This window comes from Podarcis erhardii (genome assembly GCF_964252035.2).
Source record: "Podarcis erhardii genome assembly, chromosome: 8".
Taxonomy (NCBI): Eukaryota; Metazoa; Chordata; class Lepidosauria; order Squamata; family Lacertidae; genus Podarcis; species Podarcis erhardii.
The window spans coordinates 59271860-59293841 of NC_138499.1; the positions used below are offsets into that span (position 1 = coordinate 59271860).

At 42.4% G+C, this 21982-nt stretch overlaps 1 protein-coding gene across 4 annotated transcripts in view; it reads left to right on the forward strand.

Moving 5' to 3' along the window:
* RIPOR2 (RHO family interacting cell polarization regulator 2) overlaps window positions 1-21982 on the forward strand; it is a 98380-nt gene that overhangs the window by 65084 nt on the left and 11314 nt on the right. For 3 of the 4 annotated variants that reach the window (XM_081873355.1, XM_081873356.1, XM_081873357.1), the window contains exons 3-15: window positions 1215-1370; window positions 2445-2523; window positions 3188-3211; window positions 3764-3817; window positions 7520-7669; window positions 8875-8938; window positions 12304-12347; window positions 13215-13340; window positions 14412-14560; window positions 14962-15091; window positions 18265-18951; window positions 19837-20018; window positions 21633-21801. In XM_081873355.1, the coding sequence (XP_081729481.1) occupies window positions 1215-1370; window positions 2445-2523; window positions 3188-3211; window positions 3764-3817; window positions 7520-7669; window positions 8875-8938; window positions 12304-12347; window positions 13215-13340; window positions 14412-14560; window positions 14962-15091; window positions 18265-18951; window positions 19837-20018; window positions 21633-21801 (2014 nt within the window). Of the gene's footprint in view, window positions 1-1214; window positions 1371-2444; window positions 2524-3187; window positions 3212-3763; window positions 3818-7519; window positions 7670-8874; window positions 8939-12303; window positions 12348-13214; window positions 13341-14411; window positions 14561-14961; window positions 15092-16548; window positions 16696-18264; window positions 18952-19836; window positions 20019-21632; window positions 21802-21982 lie in introns of all 4 variants that reach the window. The other variant, XM_081873358.1, reaches the window with a different exon arrangement.

The following is a 21982-nucleotide window of genomic DNA, read 5'->3' on the forward strand; positions in this document are numbered from 1 at the left end:
AGCAATATTTCTCAAGACAGTGTGCACTCACCACCACAAATCCAGAATATGGAAATCAACATTATTATTTTTTAAACAGGTAGCAGTGTAGGCCAGGGTTGGAGCAAGAAGTCAAGAGTAGACAGCAGCCCGTTTTTTCTCCTCTTCCTAGGATCAAAGTCAGCAACCTGGCATTGTTGGGCAGTGCTGAGCATCTGGGTCTAGCTACCACAACACCACAATGTCCACACTGCCAATGGCAGCACTATATGGAGGAAATTGTGGGAACTGAAAATGGAGGACATAAATAAAACATTGGTGCTGCCAAAGCTATGCTGGCCACCAGGCCTCACTGATGGAGGCAGAAACCCATCAGAGGGTGCTTAGCTGAGGGCCCACTCAAACTTGAAGTTGTCCCTGTCTCCATCCTGTGTTTCTGTGCCCCTTTTGTCTCTATAGCTGAATATCACCTGCAGTTTACGTCACATATAGTAATGTTCTGGTATTAATGATGCTTAGGGATAGATGGCTATTACACATCAACTTTTTCAGCAGTGTTGCATTACTCCCCTCCCCCCATTTAAAGCCAGGGTTAAGCTTGTTGCAGGTTGCTTTTTTATTTATAGTCTTTACTTGATATTAACTTTTTCCATATGCATACAAAGCATAAAGGCAAAAAGCTCATTGCAGGTTGACTTGAGTTAAGGCCCTAAGCCACCAGGGCAGTCTCCTGCAAGAGCTCCATTAAAATGACAGAGAGCAAGCTGCTTAGCTCGTTTGGATTGTGCCTTTGTTTAATATTAATTACATCCTGCCTAAATATGAATCAAAGTGGTTAACGGCCTGAAAGATCCACAGTGCAGTAACCTGCCCTTCTCTTCTTCTATTTAGTTTCATTGCATGTTACATTTTAAATCTATTGTTACTCACACTCAGCCTTTGCAAGGGGACCCACTGCAGGTCTAAATAAATCAAAAGAATTAAATCAAATTCAGCGGCACTGCACATTTCTGCAAGTGGAATATCAGGTGCTGATAGAATGTCATGTTTGCTCAGACCTATTAACCCATAAACTTTTCCTCCTCTGGCAGGCAGCACAGTAAGCAGATTTCTTTGAGTCGGCAAAGATTAAGTTAGGGAAAGCTCCTTAGGCGATGCTCCTTTGAGATAACCAGATAATCACGATTTATACCTTTTCTTCCACCCCTTGCTCCCCTTTAATGTTCGTTTTGCAGGTGTAACTCCTTTATTGAAAATTCCTCTGTGCTCAAGAAACCCCAGGCAAAAGTGAAGAAGATGCACAATCTTGGACACAAGAGTAACAGCGCTGCTAAAGAGCCTCAGCCAGAAAGGATGGAGGAGGTTTACAGGGCCTTAAAGAATGGACTGGAGTAAGAGCTTTTATAAGTCTGGAGCAGCACTAAAACTGTCTTTACTGCTCTGTGGAAGAACAACTTGTTGCCCCCCTGGAGTGAATAAGACTTTAACTTCTGATGTCAAAGATAGGTTTATCAGCTCCCCAAAAGCTATGAGTTCCTGCTTCTCCTCTTAGCAGCTCAGGGCAGATCTGCAGAATCTTTAGATGTTCAGCCACAGTGGTACAGCAGGGTGATTTTAGACGCTGGACTTAATGGGCTTACTTGGGGCGAGTGACTTTAGATAGCTGTGTGTATTACTTTAGTTGTGAAGCTCACAGTTCACAGTTCTCTTTGTGCACACGCTCACCATGTGCTTTACAACTGCTTTTACATTTTCTTTATTATTAAGAGAGAGAAACAAACACAAAACAGTTTGCCAATGCTGAGTAAAAAGCATAATACTTGAGCATACTTTTGTTATAGAAAAGGAGCATATAAATTTAATGTTAAAATAATAATAAAATGAGCATCAGAAGCCATATGCATATCTGGCCAGCTGCCCCCTGGCTATAAAATGTTTTTTAAGGTAAGAAGAATGAAAGCATCCCATCATCTTCTGATTTAAGATTGTGCAGACCCTTACCCAGACCAGCTCCACTCTTTCCCTGCCTACCATGGTGGGAGCATACTGCCAACTTTAGCTTTCACTTGCCCACATTTTTGGCAGATGCAACAGGGACTTCCATGGTGGTGAAGGCACTGCCCGCATCCCCACCAGTGAAGCCCAGAAAATCTGGTACAGAGGGAAACCTCAGCTGCATCCAAAAACTGTTCAACCAGTGTAGTGGATTGAAGAGGGGGTAGACTGCTCTCTAAGACTGCAATCCTATACACATTTACCTGTGAGCAAGTCTGACTGAATTCAGTAGGACATGCTTCTGAGTGGACAGGATTGCACTGTTAATTAAGCAAACTTTACTTCATTGAGCAGTTCGTGGCAAGAGTAAAACTTAGCAAAACAGCTTTTCTTTCCACAGAAATCAGCAATCGGCACTTCATTACTGAAACGTAACAGGGCTGATGTGTCGCTTTTTGTTATCTTTGCAGTGAGTATCTGGAAGTGCATCAAACAGAGCTGGATAAGTTGACTGCTCAGCTAAAGGACATGAAAAGAAACTCACGGCTGGTATGTCTTTGTCGTAGGACTCAAAACAGTAAGGAGGTTCAGGTAGCCATAATGTAAGTGGTACAGTCCCCCCATGAGGTCTCCACAACCGAAGATTTCAGACTAGGAGGCATTTGTGTTAAAGTGTCCAAATGTTAAAAATGTACTGTCTGGGTAGAACCTTCCCTCTTATATTGTAATTTTATGATGTGGTGGCAATTGTCACAGATAGATGATCTCGCCGCTGGAATGCATTACACTTTAGGAGCTGTGCTACATCTGAATAAGGCCCCGACACAAAGTAGTGCCTGACCCACACTGTTTGGTACTGTTCCATGTTGCCATCCACATCATCACTCAAGGCAGATCCATTCGGTCAGTTTCACTCTTTCTTTACTAGTTGCTGTTTTGTGCAAAGCCACATGTGGTTCTCTCACAAACAGCGCTGCAGAAAACCCAGCATTGCTAGGCATATGGTGATGAAAAAAAATCCAAAAGTTGTTGCATACTTTTAGAAGTCTTCATGCTCTATCTACACATTTCAGGGCCAGCTACAAAAGTCGCTTCATCATGGGGAGGGAAAACTTGCCTTCTTAAATTAGCTTAAGGCCCAAGACAACAATTCAGCATCGCACTTGAGAGAATGTCTACTGAACTATTAATCCTTTCATTTCATTCATTACAGGGGGTGCTGTATGATCTAGACAAGGTATGTCTATCTGCAACTTATCTGCAAAAATAAATGTTAAACCCAGTCTATGTGGCAGCAGACCATAAGATTAGTTGTGCAAGGGAACCTTTCTGATTGTGCTACAGTTATGCAAGGAGACAGTAGAAGGATGGGCAACTGCAACTTTTAATCCAGAATAATTATTTCAGAGAAAGTGGTTTGAGGATTGCAGTATGAACTCAGTATTGCTCTCAGCAAGTTTTTGACCCAGACTTCGTAATAGTTCTACTACTATATTTTGAGGAAACTGGTAAAAGGCTGAAAAAGCCCCTCTTTGTCCAAACCCTCACTGATTTTTACATTTTCTTTTAGAAAATAATCTACTTTCAAGTACATGATTCTATTATTAATTACAAAAAGGTTGCTATGAAATTAAAAGTATTCACCTTTAAGGAAAGGCAGTGTTCCTTCCGAATGCCAAACTGGTTTGACAGGAGAATATGACAGTTCTGCAAAAAGGCCAAATCAGTTCAGTTCATCTCAATTGCCTGTCATTCTTCCCATTCTAATTATTTTTAATTTATTTTGCAGCAAATGAAAGCAATTGAAAGATATATGAGAAAGCTGGAGTTCCACATCAGCAAGGTAATCAGCTGTTCTTTCATCTTGCTTTTAACTTTGTTCTTAACCTATTTATCAAAAGCCAGTCTAGCATTCTCCTTTATTCCACAGAGATCTCCTCACAAAGCACCTCTTCAAGAAGGTTTGGGTTAGGTGGCATTGCTTATGTCAGCTGCAAGTGGGGTGTGGGGATTCAAGGGAGTTCACAATGTGCCCCCAGTTGTTGTTGCCACCATCCAACAATTCAGCATAGCCCTGCCCTGAGGCACGTTGCAAGAGAAGGTAGGCCCAGCAAACACAACACAGGCACCACTGTTCTGTGCATGCTCCAAAGGCTGATACAGGCAGTCCAGTTTTCTGCCCAGTTGCTAGGCAGAAAACCTGCCAAGGGGACTTCAGCGGGAGATGGGACATTTTTCTCTGTCATCAAGTGAACCTGCAAATATTAAACAAAATATATCCATATGTGCATGCTATTTAGCTAATCCATTCCCATTTTGACTAGGTGACTAATTCATATAATACTCGTAAATTCTTGCCATTTAAATGAGATCGTTCCTAGAGAGAGTGCCTGTGCATTGCTTTGATTATTGAGGCTGAGTGTGCACTGCACCTCTATGTGAAGAGACACCTTGCATGGACCACAGAGGTCCTATAGTTGACGCAGGTGGGGCTGTGGAGCCTCTTGGGCCTGCTGATCAGAAGGTCAGTGGTTTGAATGCCTGCAAATGGGGTGAGCCTCCATTGCTCTGTCTTAGCTCCTGCCAACCTAGCAGTTCGAAAGCACGCCAGTGCAAGTAGATAAATAGGTACCGCTGCGGCGGGAAGGTAAATGGCATTTCCGTGCACTCTGGTTTCCGTCACAGTGTTCTGTTGTGCCAGAAGTGGTTTAGTCATGCTGGCCACATGACCCGGAAAGCTGTCTGTGGACAAACGCCGGCTCCCTTGGCCTGAAAGCAAGATGAGCGCCGCAACCCCATAGTCACCTTTGACTGGACTTAAGTCCAGGGGTCCTTTACATTTTTTACCTTTTACCTTTATATTTGATGGCTGTGTCAGTAAATGCCAGGCTATCCTTTGGACCAAATAATTGGATAAATTAAATTCTCTTCTCCCTCCCCTGATTTGCAAAGCCTGATTAGGCCCCCTGCAGTGGCTATTTGCATTTTTGCAATGATTCACACAACTTAAAGATACTTAGGTCTGGTTACTTTGGCCCTGTGCTAGCAGTGCCATTCCAGCGTTACACTGCAGTTGTGTCCCCAAGGGCAACCCATGCTTAAAGCAAGGAGCATAGCAGCAAGTATGGATTGTTTGCCTGCTTTCAGCTAAAATCTTCTGTGCTAGGGCATCCAGAACACAGCCATTATTCCCATACTCACGGATCAAATATTCATCAAGAAAATAGTTCTTAGAATAATATGTTCCCTGCCAGCAAAATGTCATGCAGCAGAGTACTTTTTGTTCAAGTCCCTCCCACTCAGAGCCAAGTGATTTCGGTGTTTTTAGCGAAGAGTGAGTTGCTACAGAGCTAATTCCACACTAAATTGTTCAGCATATTAGCTTTCTGTTCTGTAGCCCATGGTGACAAATAAAAGGGACTTCATGTGAAGCAAGGTTTTATGAGGCCAGAATGTAAGCAACTAACTCATGGAAACCTTTTAATGGAAAGTAGCAAAACTTAAGCTGGCTGACTGAGGACCAGTGCATGCTGGTCTTCCAGTGAGAGCTGTGACTCGAAATTATACTCTGAACAGGAAACAAAGCAAGGAAAACAGGAAATGTGGTAACTAATGTGTAGCTCTGTAGCACAGCAGATGGGTCTGTGATAACTGCACTCAGAAAGAGAAAGAGAGTGCAAATGTCATACCACACCCTTGTTAACACCCTTGTTAACAGAAGTAAACAGCAAAGCAAACATTTTCTAGGATGGAGACACAAGTGCTATACCATTTACAGCCTTTCTAAACTGCCTCCACTAGGACTGAGCTTTGAGGATTGGCGCATAACATAATACTAGTTGTAATGTGTGTTGTAGGCATCTATATCTTCTTTTTTAATGAAGCAGGTTTGGCTAACTAGTTGTTGCTGTTGACATCTGTCTGTCTCAAGAGACAATGGAGTGCACTTCTGGGGGTGAAGTCAAACAGCTGCATTAGCAGCACCGAAGTGACCTCCCTAGGACACAAGCCTGGGCAGTGTGTATGGAGGTTCTGGGCTGCCAGACGACAAGACCCCGCTCTTGGCCTCACTGATGTAGTCCAAAGAAAAGCAGAGCAATACATGTGACACCAGCTTGGCTGCAGGAGCTGCCGGAACAAGGCACTATCTTAGGGACTCCACTCTGGATTTCTGTAGGGTTTACTCCTTTGCCTTTTATTCTCCTGAAGATATCCCTCAAAGCAGCAGAGATTTAGGATCAGAGTTTTCCTTCTCCTACATGGGCTCCCCTCCCAGGTTGATGAGCCCCATCTGCCCCGCACTTCCCTGTACAGCACATGCAGAACCACCTTCTTGACTGCTGGACCCACTACTGGTCTTGCCGGCTCAATCTCTCAAAGCCTGTATTCACACACAGGATCCCTAACTCGCCAAAGGTTTGTGACCCATTGGTTATCCTCACCTAATTTAGCCAGCCAGTCAAAGACATTTCTCGGGGTGTGGCCACTGTTGCATGCTGACAGCTTCTAGGAGCCACAGGTGAGAGCTGCATGCAGGGTGGGGACCAAAGGTGGAGAGACTACCCCAGAAGGAGCACAATGTGTTCCCCACCAGAAGTACTACCCTAACACACCTCCCTTAACACCCCATACACACATAGAATTATTCTGCAATACATTTTATCCATTAGGAATGAAGAGGCCTGGGCTTTAATTTCTGGTTTTTCTCCAGCTGGCCAGTTTAGGCATGGACAATGTGTGAAGCATATTATACTGCAAGGATTGTCAGTGTTACTTGACAATGATGGATGAGCTTTCTCCAACTAACGTGTTGTTGTTTAGTCATCTTAGTCATGTTCGACTTTCCGTGACCCCATGAACCAGAGCATGCCTTGGAAACTCACTTCCTTCTCAAAGCTTCTCCTTTTTTTATGTCCATGGAGTTTTCTTGGCAAAATACTGGAGTGGTTTGCCAGTTCCTTCTCCAGGTAGATCACATTTAGTCCAAACTCTCGGCTATGACCTGTCCGTCTTGGGTGGCCCTGCACGGCATAGCTCAGCTTCTTGGAATTATTCAAGCCCCTTCGCCATGACAAGGCAGTGATCCATGAAGGGGCCAACTAATGTAGAAGCTTGAACTTTCTGTGGAGGAGCTACTTCAGTGCAATACAGTGGCATATTGCTGATGCATTTTTCTTATTCTGAGAATTAATCCAAGCAACTAAAGCTGATAAGCAGGGATCTTTTGTAAGTTTTTAAAGAAAGCTTAATGAGAGAAGGGAAGGTTTGAACAAATTATAGAAAAGCATGAGGCAGTGACAGAGATATGAGAGGCTGCTGATGAATTCATTGTTGTCATCGGGACATTGTAAATAGGAAGGTGCCTTTTCCGCAGTGGAATTATTTTGAATTTGAAGGCAGGGGTGGCATCAGCAATGAAGTTGTCTACACACCAATCTGTGTATAGAAAAATATTCTGGATTGCTTCATTTAACTTCCTTTCAGTTAACTTTCCTTTTTCTTTCCCTTAAAACAAAACTCAGTGGTCTTTGGTTTTTCCACTCAGGTTGACGAACTGTTTGAAGCTTATTGTATCCAAAGACGGCTCCGCGATGGTGCCAGCAAAATGAAACAAGCATTTGGGTTGTCCCCTGCCAGTAGGGCAGCTCGGGAGAGTTTGACAGAAATCAACAAAAGCTACAAAGAATACACAGAGGTACATGATGGCCCATTGCATGTAATCTTCCCCGGGTTAAATTTACCACTAATTTGTGGTGGGAGCATTGATTGCATTGTTATAGTGCTGAGAAGACAGATTATGGATTGATCAAAGCATGGAATCGGCTGCCACTGATATTAGCTTCATACGTGTGCAGCCTTGTGGATCCTACCGCCCAGAGTGGAGGTTCATACTGTGGACCTCATCTTGCTAACTCAGGAGTTAGAAGAGGACCAACACTTGTTCAGTGTTAACTGCCCAACAGATATTGGAACTGATTTCTTCCTTTACCATAGAAGTAATTGGCAAGGAAGTATTCTTTCACCAAGGAAATCCTGACTGGTGTCATAATTTCAATTCCAGAATTTTTGAAAGGTATCTGAGGGAAGAGAGGTTTAACAGACTGGGAAATTGTCTGTGAAATTGTCTACCAAGGGCTTCACTTCAATTCTTCCATTGCCCATTTCTGCGTGGAAGAGAATGAGCTTTAGAAACACTTGTGTGGGAGTTCTGGACTTGGGGGGCAGAAGATGAGGCTTGCAGGCCGGAGAGAATTGCAGTGGGGGGGGGAGCTGGAGTACTGAAGGCAGAGCTAGACTTCATTCCCAGGTGCAGAAGGACTGGGAGAAACTTCTAAGTGCTTGTCTGAGACCCAGAGTTGGAGGGCTGTGGGCTGTTACAAAAAATATTGTTACAAAATTCTTACTTGGAAAGCATTTCCATATGGAAATTGGTGTAAAGCTTCTCTATAAATTGTCACATGTGAAAATTTCACAAGTGTGCATTCACTGTGTGTACATGCCCTGGAAGAGCTACAGTTGGCCATGGCTTTCTAGAAGTCCTGAAAGGTCTTCTAAGCCCTGCCAAAAGTCAAAGGATTGCTTGCTCCAGCATTTCATGACTTGTAAAGATGTCAGCCTGGCTCGCTAGAGTCTAGACATTGGGGAAGACTTGCTAAGCTCCTGACTCCATGGACAATGAGGAAAAAAATAGCCATTTCTGGGAGCATATTCTCATTCTTTAATTCCCTGTTCCTTTCTGCCTTCTCCAGGCTTCAGCAAGAGCCAGGACTGCGTTGGAACTTTCTACATATAGTTAATTTTTTAAAAAAAACAACAACAACCCAGTTATATTGTGTATTTTAAGGCACTTCTATATTTTGGATAGCTGAACTGATACTAGTCTCCTCTTTTCCCACACAGAACATGTGTACTATTGAAGGAGAGTTGGAAAATCTAATGGGGGAGTTCTGCATTAAGATGAAAGGTAATTGGCTCACTTTTCATTACTTTCACTGCACAAATAGCACAGGGAAAGCACTCTCTCTCTCTCCCTCTCTCTGTGCTTGTGTTTCTGAAAACACTGAGAGCACAAACCAATTTAGATGAGAGGTTTGTTTTCCTTCTCCCATCACATTGGTTATGGACGCTTAAGAACCCCACTACTCTGCTCAACATTCAAAGCAACAGGCAGCAATTGTACATGGTGAAATATCAAGTATTTACAGCACATTTTCCTAAGATTTTCAGCATGTGTTCTTCTTCAAAGTGATATGGTTGGGGTGAAGCTTGGGGGACAGCTAAGAAATGCTGTCACTCTCAGGGATTCTGAGACAAAGAATGAGAGTATTTTTTTAATACCTATCTAGATTATAATGGTAGGGACGTGGGTGGTGCTGTGGGTTAAACCGCAGAGCCTAGGACTTGCCGATCAGAAGGTTGGAGGTTCGAATGCACACGATGGGGTGAGCTCCCGTTGCTCGGTCCCTGCTGCTGCCAACCTAGCAGTTCGAAAGCACGTCAAAGCGCAAGTAGATAAATAGGTACCGCTCTGGTGGGAAGGTAAACGGTGTTTCCGTGCATTGCTCTGGTTCGCCAGAAGCGGCTTAGTCATGCTGGCCACATGACCCGGAAGCTGTACGCCGGCTCCCTCAGCCAGTAAAGCGAGATGAGCACTGCAACCCCAAAGTCGTCCACGACTGGACCTAATGGTCAGGGGTCCCTTTACCTTTACTAGATTATAATGGGAGTGTAATATATTTTCCAGAATCAAGCTTTTGATTTTTAAAAGCACAAGCTCTGCCACTGAGCTATGGTCCTTCACAAACTGGGCAATTGCAATTTTTTCATTCCGCATACTGATGTTGCAAAAGCCTGGTTCTCCTTTGCATGTGAACCCAAATAAACCTGTGCAGTAAAGGTTTCCCCAGAAAGTAGTAATGAATGTAGGTGCTGGGATTAAACCAGAAAAAAACACTTTGGAGCCTATGTTTCTGGAAGCTGGAGCTTAAACCCTAACCATATATGACAGGACGTACTAGACTTTCATTAGGCTCCAATGTGCGCGGGAGCACAGCGAACTGATGCAGGGGCAGTTTGGGGATGCCTTAAGAGTTTTTCACTTCTCATTTGTTTTCACCTGCTTCTGTTTGCCCCATGGTAGGTCATGTGTTTAACAGGGGAGATGGGCTGCAGAGATCAAGTTGTCCTATACTAAGGCATCAAAAGGGAGATGGAGCCAATGGCAGCGTGCTAGTAAATTTAAATTATTTATAAATAATAAATAAATTAGAAAGTGGGAGGTAATATGAACCTGAAAGAGGGTTGCATTGTTCTGGAAGTTGGAGCAGTGCGGGAGGAGGGCAGGAGAAACCATGTCTTTATTTTCACAGGCAGAGGGAAAGATCCCCTTGGCTATAAGAATGAAGCTACAGGGCACAGCCGTGTCAAGATATGTTAGACCAGCCATTAGTGCAAGAGTGACATTTGCCCCAAATAATGTTGTTTTAATAAATGCTATGTGACAGCAGAAAGGAAACTAGTTTCCATGAATTAAGGATACTGGGACTCAGGAGAGTCCTGTGTCCTATTTCCGAGTTTGACACAGGATTTCTGTGGCAGGTTTTCATTGATTAAAACAGAGCACCTTTTCTCCTCCCGGCTGTTGTGCCAGTATGAGGTCCCTGTGTATGTTATTTAAGTGAAGTTGCTCCGGAATAATTATTTTGTAGACCGCAAATGAATAATTTCTCCAAAACCCCTTTTTAAATACATGAAAAGTCAGCACAGTTTGTGAGGAGCTGCTGCCACCAATGGACTGAAAATAGGAATGCCATTCAGCTACACTCCCCTTGCCGTTCCTATGTATTTAGGCCACTGCCATCTGATTCCATAACCAAAACTAGTAGTTAAGGTGAGCTGTTCATAATGCAGCAGTGTGTCTTTGGTGCCAGTGTGATCATGTAGCTGAGTGCCTTATGATTAATGATAATAATGATTGTCACTCATTTAACCTTGATCTTTACTTTCTTCATGCTCTGCCTGTCATGGAGAATGAATGTCCCAAATCTGTGCCCCCAGTCAAGAGGCCCACGTGTGCGCTGATATTCCTGAGTGGGGTTACCATTTCACTCCAGTAAAGAGCACACCTAGTAGACAGTTTTTCACCCTTCACAACATGGAGCTGATCCCTCATCTTACATTTTTGGATAGTCAAATACCCTATGTGTTTTGTATGTGGAATGTGGGGGTGGGGAGCATATTTGGAGTGGCCCTCTCTGGGTCAGAATTGTGAGGATTTGAAAAGTTAACAGGAAAATGCTCCCTATTTCATTAATTAATTACTGTTTGCACGGTGGTGCTGTGGTCTAAACCACTGAGCTTCTTGGGCTTGCCCATCAGAAGGTCGGCGGTTTGAATCCCTGCAAACGGGGTGAGCTCCCGTTGCTCTGTCCCAGCTCCTGCCAACCTAGCAGTTCGAAAGCACGGCAAAAAAGTGCAAGTAGATAAATAGGTACCGCTCCAGCGGGAAGGTAAATGACGTTTCCGTTCGCTGCTCTGGTTTCTGTGTTCTGTTGCTCCAGAAGCAGCTTAGTCATGCTGGCCACATGACCCAGAAAAACTGTCTGCGGACAAATGCTGGCTCCCTTGGCCTGTAAAGCGAGATGAGTGCTGCAACCCCAGAGTCGTCTGCGACTGGACTTAACTGTCAGGGGTCCTTTACCTTTTTTTTATTCGTAGTAATAGTAGCAGCTGCTGTTACTACATGGAAAGGAAGGTAATTGATTGTCCATATAATTCTGCCTATTTCAAGAAATATAATCTAGCAAAGCCTGGCGTATGGGGAGGGAGAATGTGAGATGGAAGATTTTGCAGTATCCAAGTGCTGCCCAATGCATTGCTTGTTTGAAGATGAGCTTGATTCTTTATCTGTCTTGGCGAGCTGTACTTAAAGAGCCTGGTAAGAAGTCAGCAGACAAATCCTGCCAGGGAACAGAGAATAAATTAGGCATTCAGGGCTCCCAAATAAATGAACCTACCAACTACCCCAACAATCTCCCCATGCATCCCATAATAAACCCTAGTAACAGAAACAATAAACCAGGCATCCATCACTACCATTTTCAGAGGAGCAGTAGTTGAAGGAGTTGGATGGAGCAGCTTGGATCCTCCTCCTTTGGCGAGAGAGGAGGATGGAGTTCAGAGTTCAGAGTTGCTCTCTCAATGGCATAAGAGCTTTGGCAGCATTGTGGAGTGTTGGTGATCAAGTTCCAAGTATAGAGTCACTGATGTAAGAAAGAGAGGACATAAGCATTTCTTCTGAAACGGATCTCAAATGTTGTTGGCTCCTAGGTCTGGCTGGTTTTGCTCGACTTTGCCCTGGAGACCAGTATGAGGTGAGTGGCTTTGTAAAAATGGCATTTTCCATCACGTTCAAAGGTTTCCACATGGCATTTCTTCCTGTTCTCATATCCTGCACAGCAAGAAAGGTCCCACTATTCTCTATTTATGGATGAATGCACTCTGAGCCTTTCCCACGTAAAGACTATGAAATTGGTCCCAGAGAGCTGATGGATGGCTAGCAAGATAACAACAGATCTTTCTTTAGCTTTGTTTTGGAAGGGTGTCAGCATGCCTCTCAATATTTTGTTCTTGGCATAGGTTTTCTTCCTCTTGTGGCTCCCATATCCAGCCAGGACAGGCTGACTTGAGCTGATCAATTAGAAAAGTTCAAGCCAGCCTCTCTCTCTCCCTTTCATTGCCTTTCTTTTCCCCCTCAAGGACAGAGATGTAAGTTCATCAACAAGTAGAACCTACAACGTAATCACTTGTCTCTGGCCAGGCCACAATTTGTGAGTCTGCGCTCAAGTGGGGTGCGCTGGTGACGCTGCATGAAAACACATTGTTTGCATTGACATTCAAGGTTTCCAAGCACCCCTAAACAAAAGCGAGCATTCCTTAGCTTTCTCTTCTTCCTAATGTTCTAGAACTACAGAGTACAAATCTATTCAGCTTGTTCCCTGGAAGATTACGAAAGCTATGGTTTACATTGTCGTTGTCATTGTTTTTTAAAAAGAGGTCGAACAGTAGAATGCATAGTGGTGTTCTGTCACTGCGCATGCATTGTAGCTACAGTGTATTAGGTTGGATAAAACTCTTATCCTTCTCACTATGGTTTGTTCAAAGAGACAGAGTGTAAGAGAAACAGATAGTACAAATATGTGGGTTGTGAGAACACACTACAACTTTTCCTTTTTCCACAGATTTTCATGAGGTATGGCCGTCAGAGATGGAAACTGAAAGGCAAAATAGAAGTCAATGGCAAGCAAAGCTGGGATGGAGAAGAAATGGTCTTCCTCCCTCTTATCGTTGGGTTGATCTCCATTAAGGTATCAGTATAAGTATAATGGTTTTCATTTATCTAGCCACATGTCAGCCAAGCAGGACTATAATGCTGCTCTACAGGTAGTAAGCAGTGCCATTCAGACTTCCCGCTATTAATTGAACTTATGTGTATTATCTTCAAACATTTATAATCCCACCTTCTTTTCATCTTGGAATCAAAAGCAATGTGCATGTGGTTCTCCCACCCAGTCACTGACCAAACTCAGACCTGCTGAGCTTAGCTTCAGCAAGGTGCATGTGCCCTTAGACCATACCCTGGATGCCTTTAATTTTTGTGAGAGACTCCAGGTACCCTGCAGTGATTTTATATATTGAGTCAGGTAAGGAACTCGGTTGTCAGTGCGTCACTACCCTTCTCAACCATACGCTTTTTTAAAATTGTTTTTAATATTGTTTTCAATGCAGTAACCCATCCTGGGACCTTAGGGTGAAGGGCGGGTAGCCAACAACAACAACAACAACAAAGATAATGCTTATGCAAAATTTAATCCTAGGTAATATCAAAGCTGCAGTTTAGTGCACCAAAAAACCAACAAATGGCATATGTTGACAAAAGTGTGCAGCCTACCTTTCTTGTCGTAGATAAAACAAATGTCCCTTTAAAAGGCAGATTTTCACATCATTGCTTATGGGCATAACAGTCAAATGCTGACTGTTCCACCTTCCGGTTCAAAAAAATAAGCAATATTATGTAGCAAGGCCACTGTAGAAAAATGCAGAATACAACAGAACCTCAGTTGTAGAACGTAATCTGTTCCGGAAGACCGTTCAACTTCTGAAACATTCAACAACTGAGTCGCAAGGGGTCATCAGCAATTTCCACTGAGAAAATGAAAAAACACGCAGCAGAAGCCGTTTGACTTCCAAGGCGCATTCGAAAACTGAAGCAATTACTTCCAGGTTTTCGGCATTCGGGTTCCAAAACGTTCGGCTTCCGAGTCACTTGAAAGCCAAGATTCCACTGTAGTTGACTCTAAGCACTGCTACCAAGCTACTGTGCCATTCATAATACATAGTTATTCTGTTTCTAATTATTAACATGTGTTGCTTTGAAGGTCACAGAAGTTAAAGGCCTTGCTACTCACATCCTGGTGGGAAGTGTTACCTGCGAGACAAAAGAGTTGTTTGCTGCTCAGCCTCAAGTTGTTGCTGTGGACATCAATGACCTCGGCACGATAAAGCTGAATCTGGAGATCACCTGGCAGTAAGTGAAGCTGACTTGGTGGTTGTGCGAATGGTGCTTCAGATCAAGTGGGTTCCTGCCTCCCTGCCCATAGTCTTTTGCTTCTCTAATAAGGAGACTGAAGAAAAAACTTGCTGTAAACTAAGATTAGTAATACGAGACAAAAAACATAAGGTTTCATATTTCAATATGTACTTTGGCCCTCCATGACTGTAAAATGTAAACCAGTAGGTCATAGTTATTCCAGATTAATTAGCAGAGAGTACTAGAGGGTTATCCTTTGAATGTGTTGTTTACAGAGACTCACTGGGAAGATGATGGAGGTCCCTGCTCTGATGACCTAAAAATGAACAGAAAACAAGGGCTCCTTGTAACAGTAATTCAGTCTAATGAGAGGCTTTTTCTTTCTTCTCTTTTTACAGCCCATTTGATGTTGAGGACTTGACCCCATCCGCAGGCAACACAAACAAAGCATCCGCTCTCCAAAGGAGAGTGTCCATGTATAGCCAAGGCACTCCAGAAACCCCGACCTTCAAGGATCACTCATTCTTTGTAAGTTCAATGCGCCTCTCTAATACGGACTCAGTGGATAAATAACAGTTATAGTCAATGCATAGTTTCACACCACTTTGTGATTACCTAAGTTCAATGCTGATGCTCCTCAATGCTCTTCTAAGCTTTTTTAAAGCAAAATAAATTTATTTCTAACTCCTGATAACCACTATTAAAATTCCTGTCCCCTTTAACTATGATAGCGGCTGTTAATAGATCCCTCGCTATTACCCAAGTTGCAGTAATATTTTTAACATTTTACCTGAATATGTGTATTCTTTATTTGTAAACAATCTACCGTTGCACATAAAAAAGCTTCATTGCAGAGATAATAATAATAATAATAATAATAATAATAATAATAATAATAATACTTTATCTCTACCTGGTTTCCCCAGCCACTCTGGGCAGCTTCCAACAAAAGATGAAAATACATTAAAACACCAGTCATTAAAACTTCCCTAAACAGGGCTGCCTTCAGATGTCTTCTAAACGTCAGATAGTTGTTTATTTCTTTGACATCTGATGGGAGGGCGTTCTACAGGGTGGGCACCACTACTGAGAAGTCCCTTTTATTGGATGGCCATAAACTTGCTTTAAAGGGGGGGGGGCTGAAGGCAGTAGCAGCATAAACATACATTTAATCATTTAAACTTCAAGACTGCTTTAAACATATATATTATTTGAACACCACCCCAATCCCTGAGCAGTGCAAGATTCCAGGGTTTCCAGGCATGCTTACATGGGGTTTGTGTTTCCTTTTGGAAGTGAGGCACTGCAGAGACTGTGGTGTCTTTATGATATATAGTTTATTTGCTCACATATATACAACCTGAGCCTGCAATGGAGGGCTTTGGAGCATGAACACCTCAAACGGGTCTTGTTTCCCCCATACAGTAGTCACAGCCTTGGATTCAAGCAGAGGTCCAGCATTGTCTCTCTGCTTGTTGCTTTGCTTCTAGGCCATATCATAGCCAAACTCAACTCTAAACTCTGGATTTTGTTCTTCCCACTATCTGCAAATTGAGGGAGAGCCCTCACTCATTTGCCCTTTCCTTTGTTTTCCAAATAGATTATCACCCAGGCAATGACCTCATCAGGAAGCCAGCCTGGCTTATATTTTAACAAGTAATGGATCCAGGGGTTCAGGAATCTAGCCTGGCTTGATTAGCTTTTAACTCGTATTGGATCCAGAGATCAGAAGGCTTGATCAGATTTTAACACTTGTTGGATGCAGGGATTAGAGGCATCTGGCACCCACAAACTCAGAACTCTCTCTCTCTCTCTCTCTATATATATATATGAGAATCATTTATTGCTATTGCAGCTCCCTTTAGAAGCCTTTGACATGTTCTAATTTCCAAGAGTTGCTTTAGCCAAAGATTCCTATAATGTACAGTCTCATATGAAAGTGATTTCGTTGAACTAATTGCTTCCTTTTTGCCTAATGGTTGAAGAAATGGCTGCATCCTCCACAAGACAGGCTCCAGCTTTCCATTTTAGATCCTCTGCAGGATGCTTTCTTTGACAAGCTGCGCCGCAGTCGTTCCTTTAGTGATCTGCTATCTCTCAGCCTGAGACCTAGAGCAGGGCTAGAACATTATGTGAGTCTTGAATGGTGGGAGATCTCTTTATAAGTTATCTCCCTGCATTGCTCAAGCAACTACTCTTATTTTCATGCTTGCCCAGATTCTGATACTCTCAGTGAGATCTGTCTAGTTTGCTGACCATGTGTTGAAGAAATTATTGTACACTCACGCTTGGAATTAACTGATGTTCATGGCTGACCTTAGTTTTGTAACCTCTTTTTAGACAAGAGGTCAAGAGAAAACACATGAACATCGGAAGAAGACATATATACATGTATATGCATGCACTGGGTCACCCCAAATTCATCATCAGATCACATAGCATGTCCACGGCTACATCTTGCACCAAAATAATCACGCACCCACTGTTGCCTGGGGTCGCAGTGGTGCAAAAATGTGGTTACAAAGCATGGATCCACATGGATCCTCAGGATTTTTGCATTGGGCTACTCCAAACTCACTGTCAGATCACATGTCTGTGGCCACAGCATGAACCACAAAAATCATACATCCACTGTTTCATTTAGAATATTTTTTTTCTTGTTTTCCTCCTCTAAAAACTACATGTGTGTTATGGTCTGGTGCGTGTTATAGAGCGAAAAATACGGTATATATGTACAGTGGACGCTTGGGTTGCGAACGTGATCCGCAACCTGCAGCGTTCGCAATCCGCATCTGCGTGTCTGCGCATGCGTGGGTTGTGATTCGGCGCTTCTGCGAAGCATGATTTAGCGCTTCTGCGCATGTGCAACCACTGAAACCCGGAAGTAACCCTTTCCAGTACATCTTGGTTTCGGTGGTCCACAACCCGAAAAAATGCAACCTGAAGCGGCTGTAACCCAAGGTATGACGCTACAAGATATGAAGGTGCTCATATCTTGTAAACAATATTCCGGCAATATTCTATATGCAGGATAGAAAGAAAATTTAAATGGGGACCAATTTTAGTGAAAGGCAGGATGAAAATAAAATAAAATAAATTTGATGCAGACTAGAAATTAATTGTTCACATTTATGCCCCATTGGGGTTTGAGGCTGTTTCTCTTTGAAACAAAATAACAAACAGCCTCAAACTTTAAAAGTGTGCCTCAATTTAGTGTGAAAAATGCTGAGCGAGAAGAGCAAGATATTCTCTAACACTTTAGCCTGTTATCTGTCAACATGTAGTAATATCATCAAAGTCATGCTACATGGCACTCCATATACATATTTTGCATATGGCCAGCAAACACAAATCTTTTTGTTCCTCTGTTTTGTGCATGAAGTTAAGTACCGGTAAGTTTGCAGTACTTTTCACAGAACATCAGTTCAGGATTGGTTTAGAACTTTCCTGTGCTCATTCTAGACCAACTCTGATCTTTTCTGTTTGCTGTGGTTTTTTCTGGCCTACTGATATCTTCCTGTTCATATCATTTCATTCCAAAAAAATCAGTATAATAAAAGGTAAGTTTCTTTTACAACTAGGCTTCAAATAAGTCAACAGACCTTTAAAACTTCTCCATTTTCTGCTAGTGGCTTGGTGTTAATTTTGTGTGGAAAGTTTTTCCACTTTCCATCTTTAACTGTTCTTGTTTACGTTTGCAGTCAAATTCACCTGATGACGTCTTTGAAAATGGGATGGCAGAAAATGAGAAAAGGTCAATGTCTTTCAGCTTCAGTGATATTCCCAATGGAGATTGCACTCAGTCATCCAGTTTGGTGGGTTCCTGCACCATAGATAACCCTAATCCTGAAATTACTGTCACGCCCCCAGAACACAACGGGCAGAAGTTATCAAAAACTCGCACCATGGACAATATCAGTACAAGCTCATCTGTAGACTCTACACCTGAATCCAGAGACTTAAAACCACAAGAGCATGTGCTAGTGAATGAGGAAAATAAGATTTCGTGCGTAGATTCTGAAGTTTGCCAAAAGTCTCTAGGTTCAAGAAGCAGCAACCTGTTCTTACATAATAGCGCCCAGGTATCACTTCTGCAGGACACAGATGAGTTGTCAGAGCTCAAGCCTGTGGAACTGGATACTTTTGAAGGCAACATCACGAAGCAGCTGGTTAAAAGACTCACTTCAGGAGAATGCCCAATGACACCTGAAAAGCTGCACTGTGAGGGGTCAATAAGTGGTGAATCAGAAGGCTATAAATCTTGTGTTGACGGAAGCCTAGAAGAAGCATTTCAGGGACTTATTCTAGCACTTGAACCTCATAAAGAACAATTTAAAGAATTTCAGGATTTGGACCAAGAAGTAACACACCTAGACGAAATCTTAAAAGTAAGTTGTCAGGCATCCTCGCTTTTAACTTTCTTGTATCTCTTGAATACTTTTGTTGTTGTTGTTGTTGTGACAGGCCTTGGCAGCTGTCTAATTTTTGATTAGTTAGTCACCTGAATGATTATCTGTATTATTTTTTTTAATGATGTTTTCTGTTTTATAGTGTACACTGCCTTGTACACTATACGGCGGTATAGAAATGCAGCGGAACCTCGGTTTTCAAACGTAATCCGTTCTGGAAGACTGTTCTGAAACGTTCGAAAACCGATGCGCGAAGGGCGGTCTGCAAATTTACAGAGAAAATTGAGAAAAATACAGTGGTACTTCAGCGGAAGCCGTTCGACTTCCGAGGTGTGTTTGAAAATGGAAGCATTTACTTCCGGGTTTTCAGTGTTCAAGTTCTGAAACGCTCGTCAACAGAGACAATCAAAAACTGAGGTACCACTGTAGCTTTATTCATAAATAAATAAATTAAAAGTGAATACCATACATTTATGTGACTAAAATCAATGAGCACCCAGCTCATACAAGCAGACTACACCAATGGTAGAAAGTACCCCACAAATATACTAAATTTGTATATTCTATATTGACATATTATAAAAGATGTTATAATTAAAAACAAGTGTCAACAAAAAGTCATTTCACTGGTTGACAGACAACAACTTCCAGACAGCATAAAAATCTACAAAGAGAAGATTTATGTCACATATTGTGAAAAACTGTATTGTTGAATCTGGTAGTTTCAGGAAGATGCAGAGAATTTCTTCTTTGTTATTAAAAAAATGGTTTCTATGCCTTTTTGTTGCGGGTGGGGGAGTGAGAATGTATGGATTCATCAGCTCCCTCATCCCCCACATATTCATTTTGCTTTTCCTGTTGCAGTGCAGACCAGCAATCAGCCACAGCAGGTCATCCAGCTTAAGCCTAACAGTTGAGAGTGCACTGGAAAGTTTTGATTTCCTCAACACCTCTGACTTTGAAGATGATGGTGGTACTGATGAGCTTTGCAATGGCGGTCGAGGCACTGACTGTGTATTCTCAGATACGGAAATTGAGAAAAACAGGTACGGAAGCCAATATCTTGTACTTTTCTTACTTAAGCCCAAACTCTCGTCCTTTCAGTCCTGGTGCGCACACATTGTTAAAGGAAGATTAAACTAAATATTGGGGTTTATAGATAAGTGATTTGCCTACAGAGCAATTATAATTAAGTTTAGAAGAACTGCTTACAGTGTTGCCCACATTTTATTTATGATTTTGCTGAAATGTCCCCAACTCCAGCTTAAAACAACAGCTGGTAGAGCATGAGACTCTTAATCTTAGGGTTATGGGTTCGAGCCACAAGTTGGGGAAGAAGATTCCAGCATTGCAGGGGGTTGGACTAGATGACCCTTGTGGTCCCTTCCAGCTCTACAGTTTTATGAAACTAAGATTCTATGATACTTTTTAAAATCATCGAAATATCATCAAATTAAAAAAAGCACCATTTTGTCATGCCATCACGAGCCTACCTGTGCCCCAGCTTCTCCTAATTCATACCCGAACAGAAAATAATTGTTTCTGAGTTGGCCATTATAAGTGTGAACCTGCAGCAATCCATCTATTCTGATCAATGCAGGGTCAAGCCTAACAACAGCACTGTAGCAGAATGCCCTGGCTTGTCTCAAACTATCATTTGAATTCGTTCATATTTTTCCCAAAAAAAATATAGTCCAGCCCCCCACATGGTCTGAGGGATTGTGGCTGAGAAAGGTTGCTGACCCCTGGTGTAGATCCATTGAAATCAATAGGCATGAATAACTTAAGACCATTGGTTTCAATGGATCTACTTTGAGTAAGAGTTTGTTTCATAAAACCCATAAAGTCTTTGTTTAAGGTTGTTAAGGAACCTGATGTTGTTTGGATGAAGATCCTGAAAAGCCTGGTAGCATCCCTGCTGCTGCTTTAAAATAAGTCAGCACAATTATTAACACCCTTTAGCTTTTCTTAAATGCTCTATAATCCACCTTCCACTGAGAAATACTGGAACAATTGTTTAAAGAGTGAAACAATCATTTAAACATTGAGATTTGCATTGTTCTGTAAATAAATAAATAAATGGGAAACCTGAGTTCTGTGCCTGAAACACCTGATGAAATCATCACGTCTTCTGCTTCAACGACTTGTGGGTTGTTGTTGTTTATTTATTTCTTGGCTGGCAATTAATCATGTGCTAGTAAAGCACTGACAGATTAAGACTTAATTGTATAACTTTTCAAAACCACTAATCTATAACCCAGTGAAATCTGCAAAACAGTTTGGCAAACCATGTTGTCAACAGATCAGGGTGGCTGGTGCATGTTAAATTTTTTTTTTTTAAGAAAGCAAGTTCTAATGAAGGCCGATTTCAAAGACTTCACAGCGAGAGCTCTTTACAAAAGAGGCATTGTTTGAGAGAAACAAGTAGGCCACTGTGGAAGCCATATATCCTTTAAATGTGGACACTTACTTGGCACCGGCTACCTTGTGCCACTGCCAGTTTTGAGGTATGATGCTTTCATTAAAAGCCTTTTGGCCTTGTGAGGGCTTTCTGGTTACAGGTCGGTGCTTTCAACAATCCCTCTTTTGCATGGTGTTAGTCATGTTGAGCCTGCATAAAAAGAAATCCAAACTACTCACTTACCTCCCAGCATGAACAGTTACAGGTCAGAACACCCAGAAGCCAGGGGGCATCTCAGCGAAGCATTGACAGAAGACACAGGAGTTGGTACCAGTGTCGCTGGAAGCCCTCTTCCGTTGACCACGGGGAACGAAAGCCTTGATATCACCATAGTCAAGCACTTACAGTACTGCACACAGCTTATTCAGGTACCTATAGTGGGGTGTTTTTTGTGGGGGGACCCCCTAAACCCTAGAAATTAAAAAATGTTAGAATTTTGATTATTTGGGATGTGAAGGAAGAAATACAAGCTGCAGAGGAATTCCTGGGCTAGGCCTTGCAAAAAACGACCTGGGCAAGCTAGAGCCATTAAGAAACAATACAGGGCCA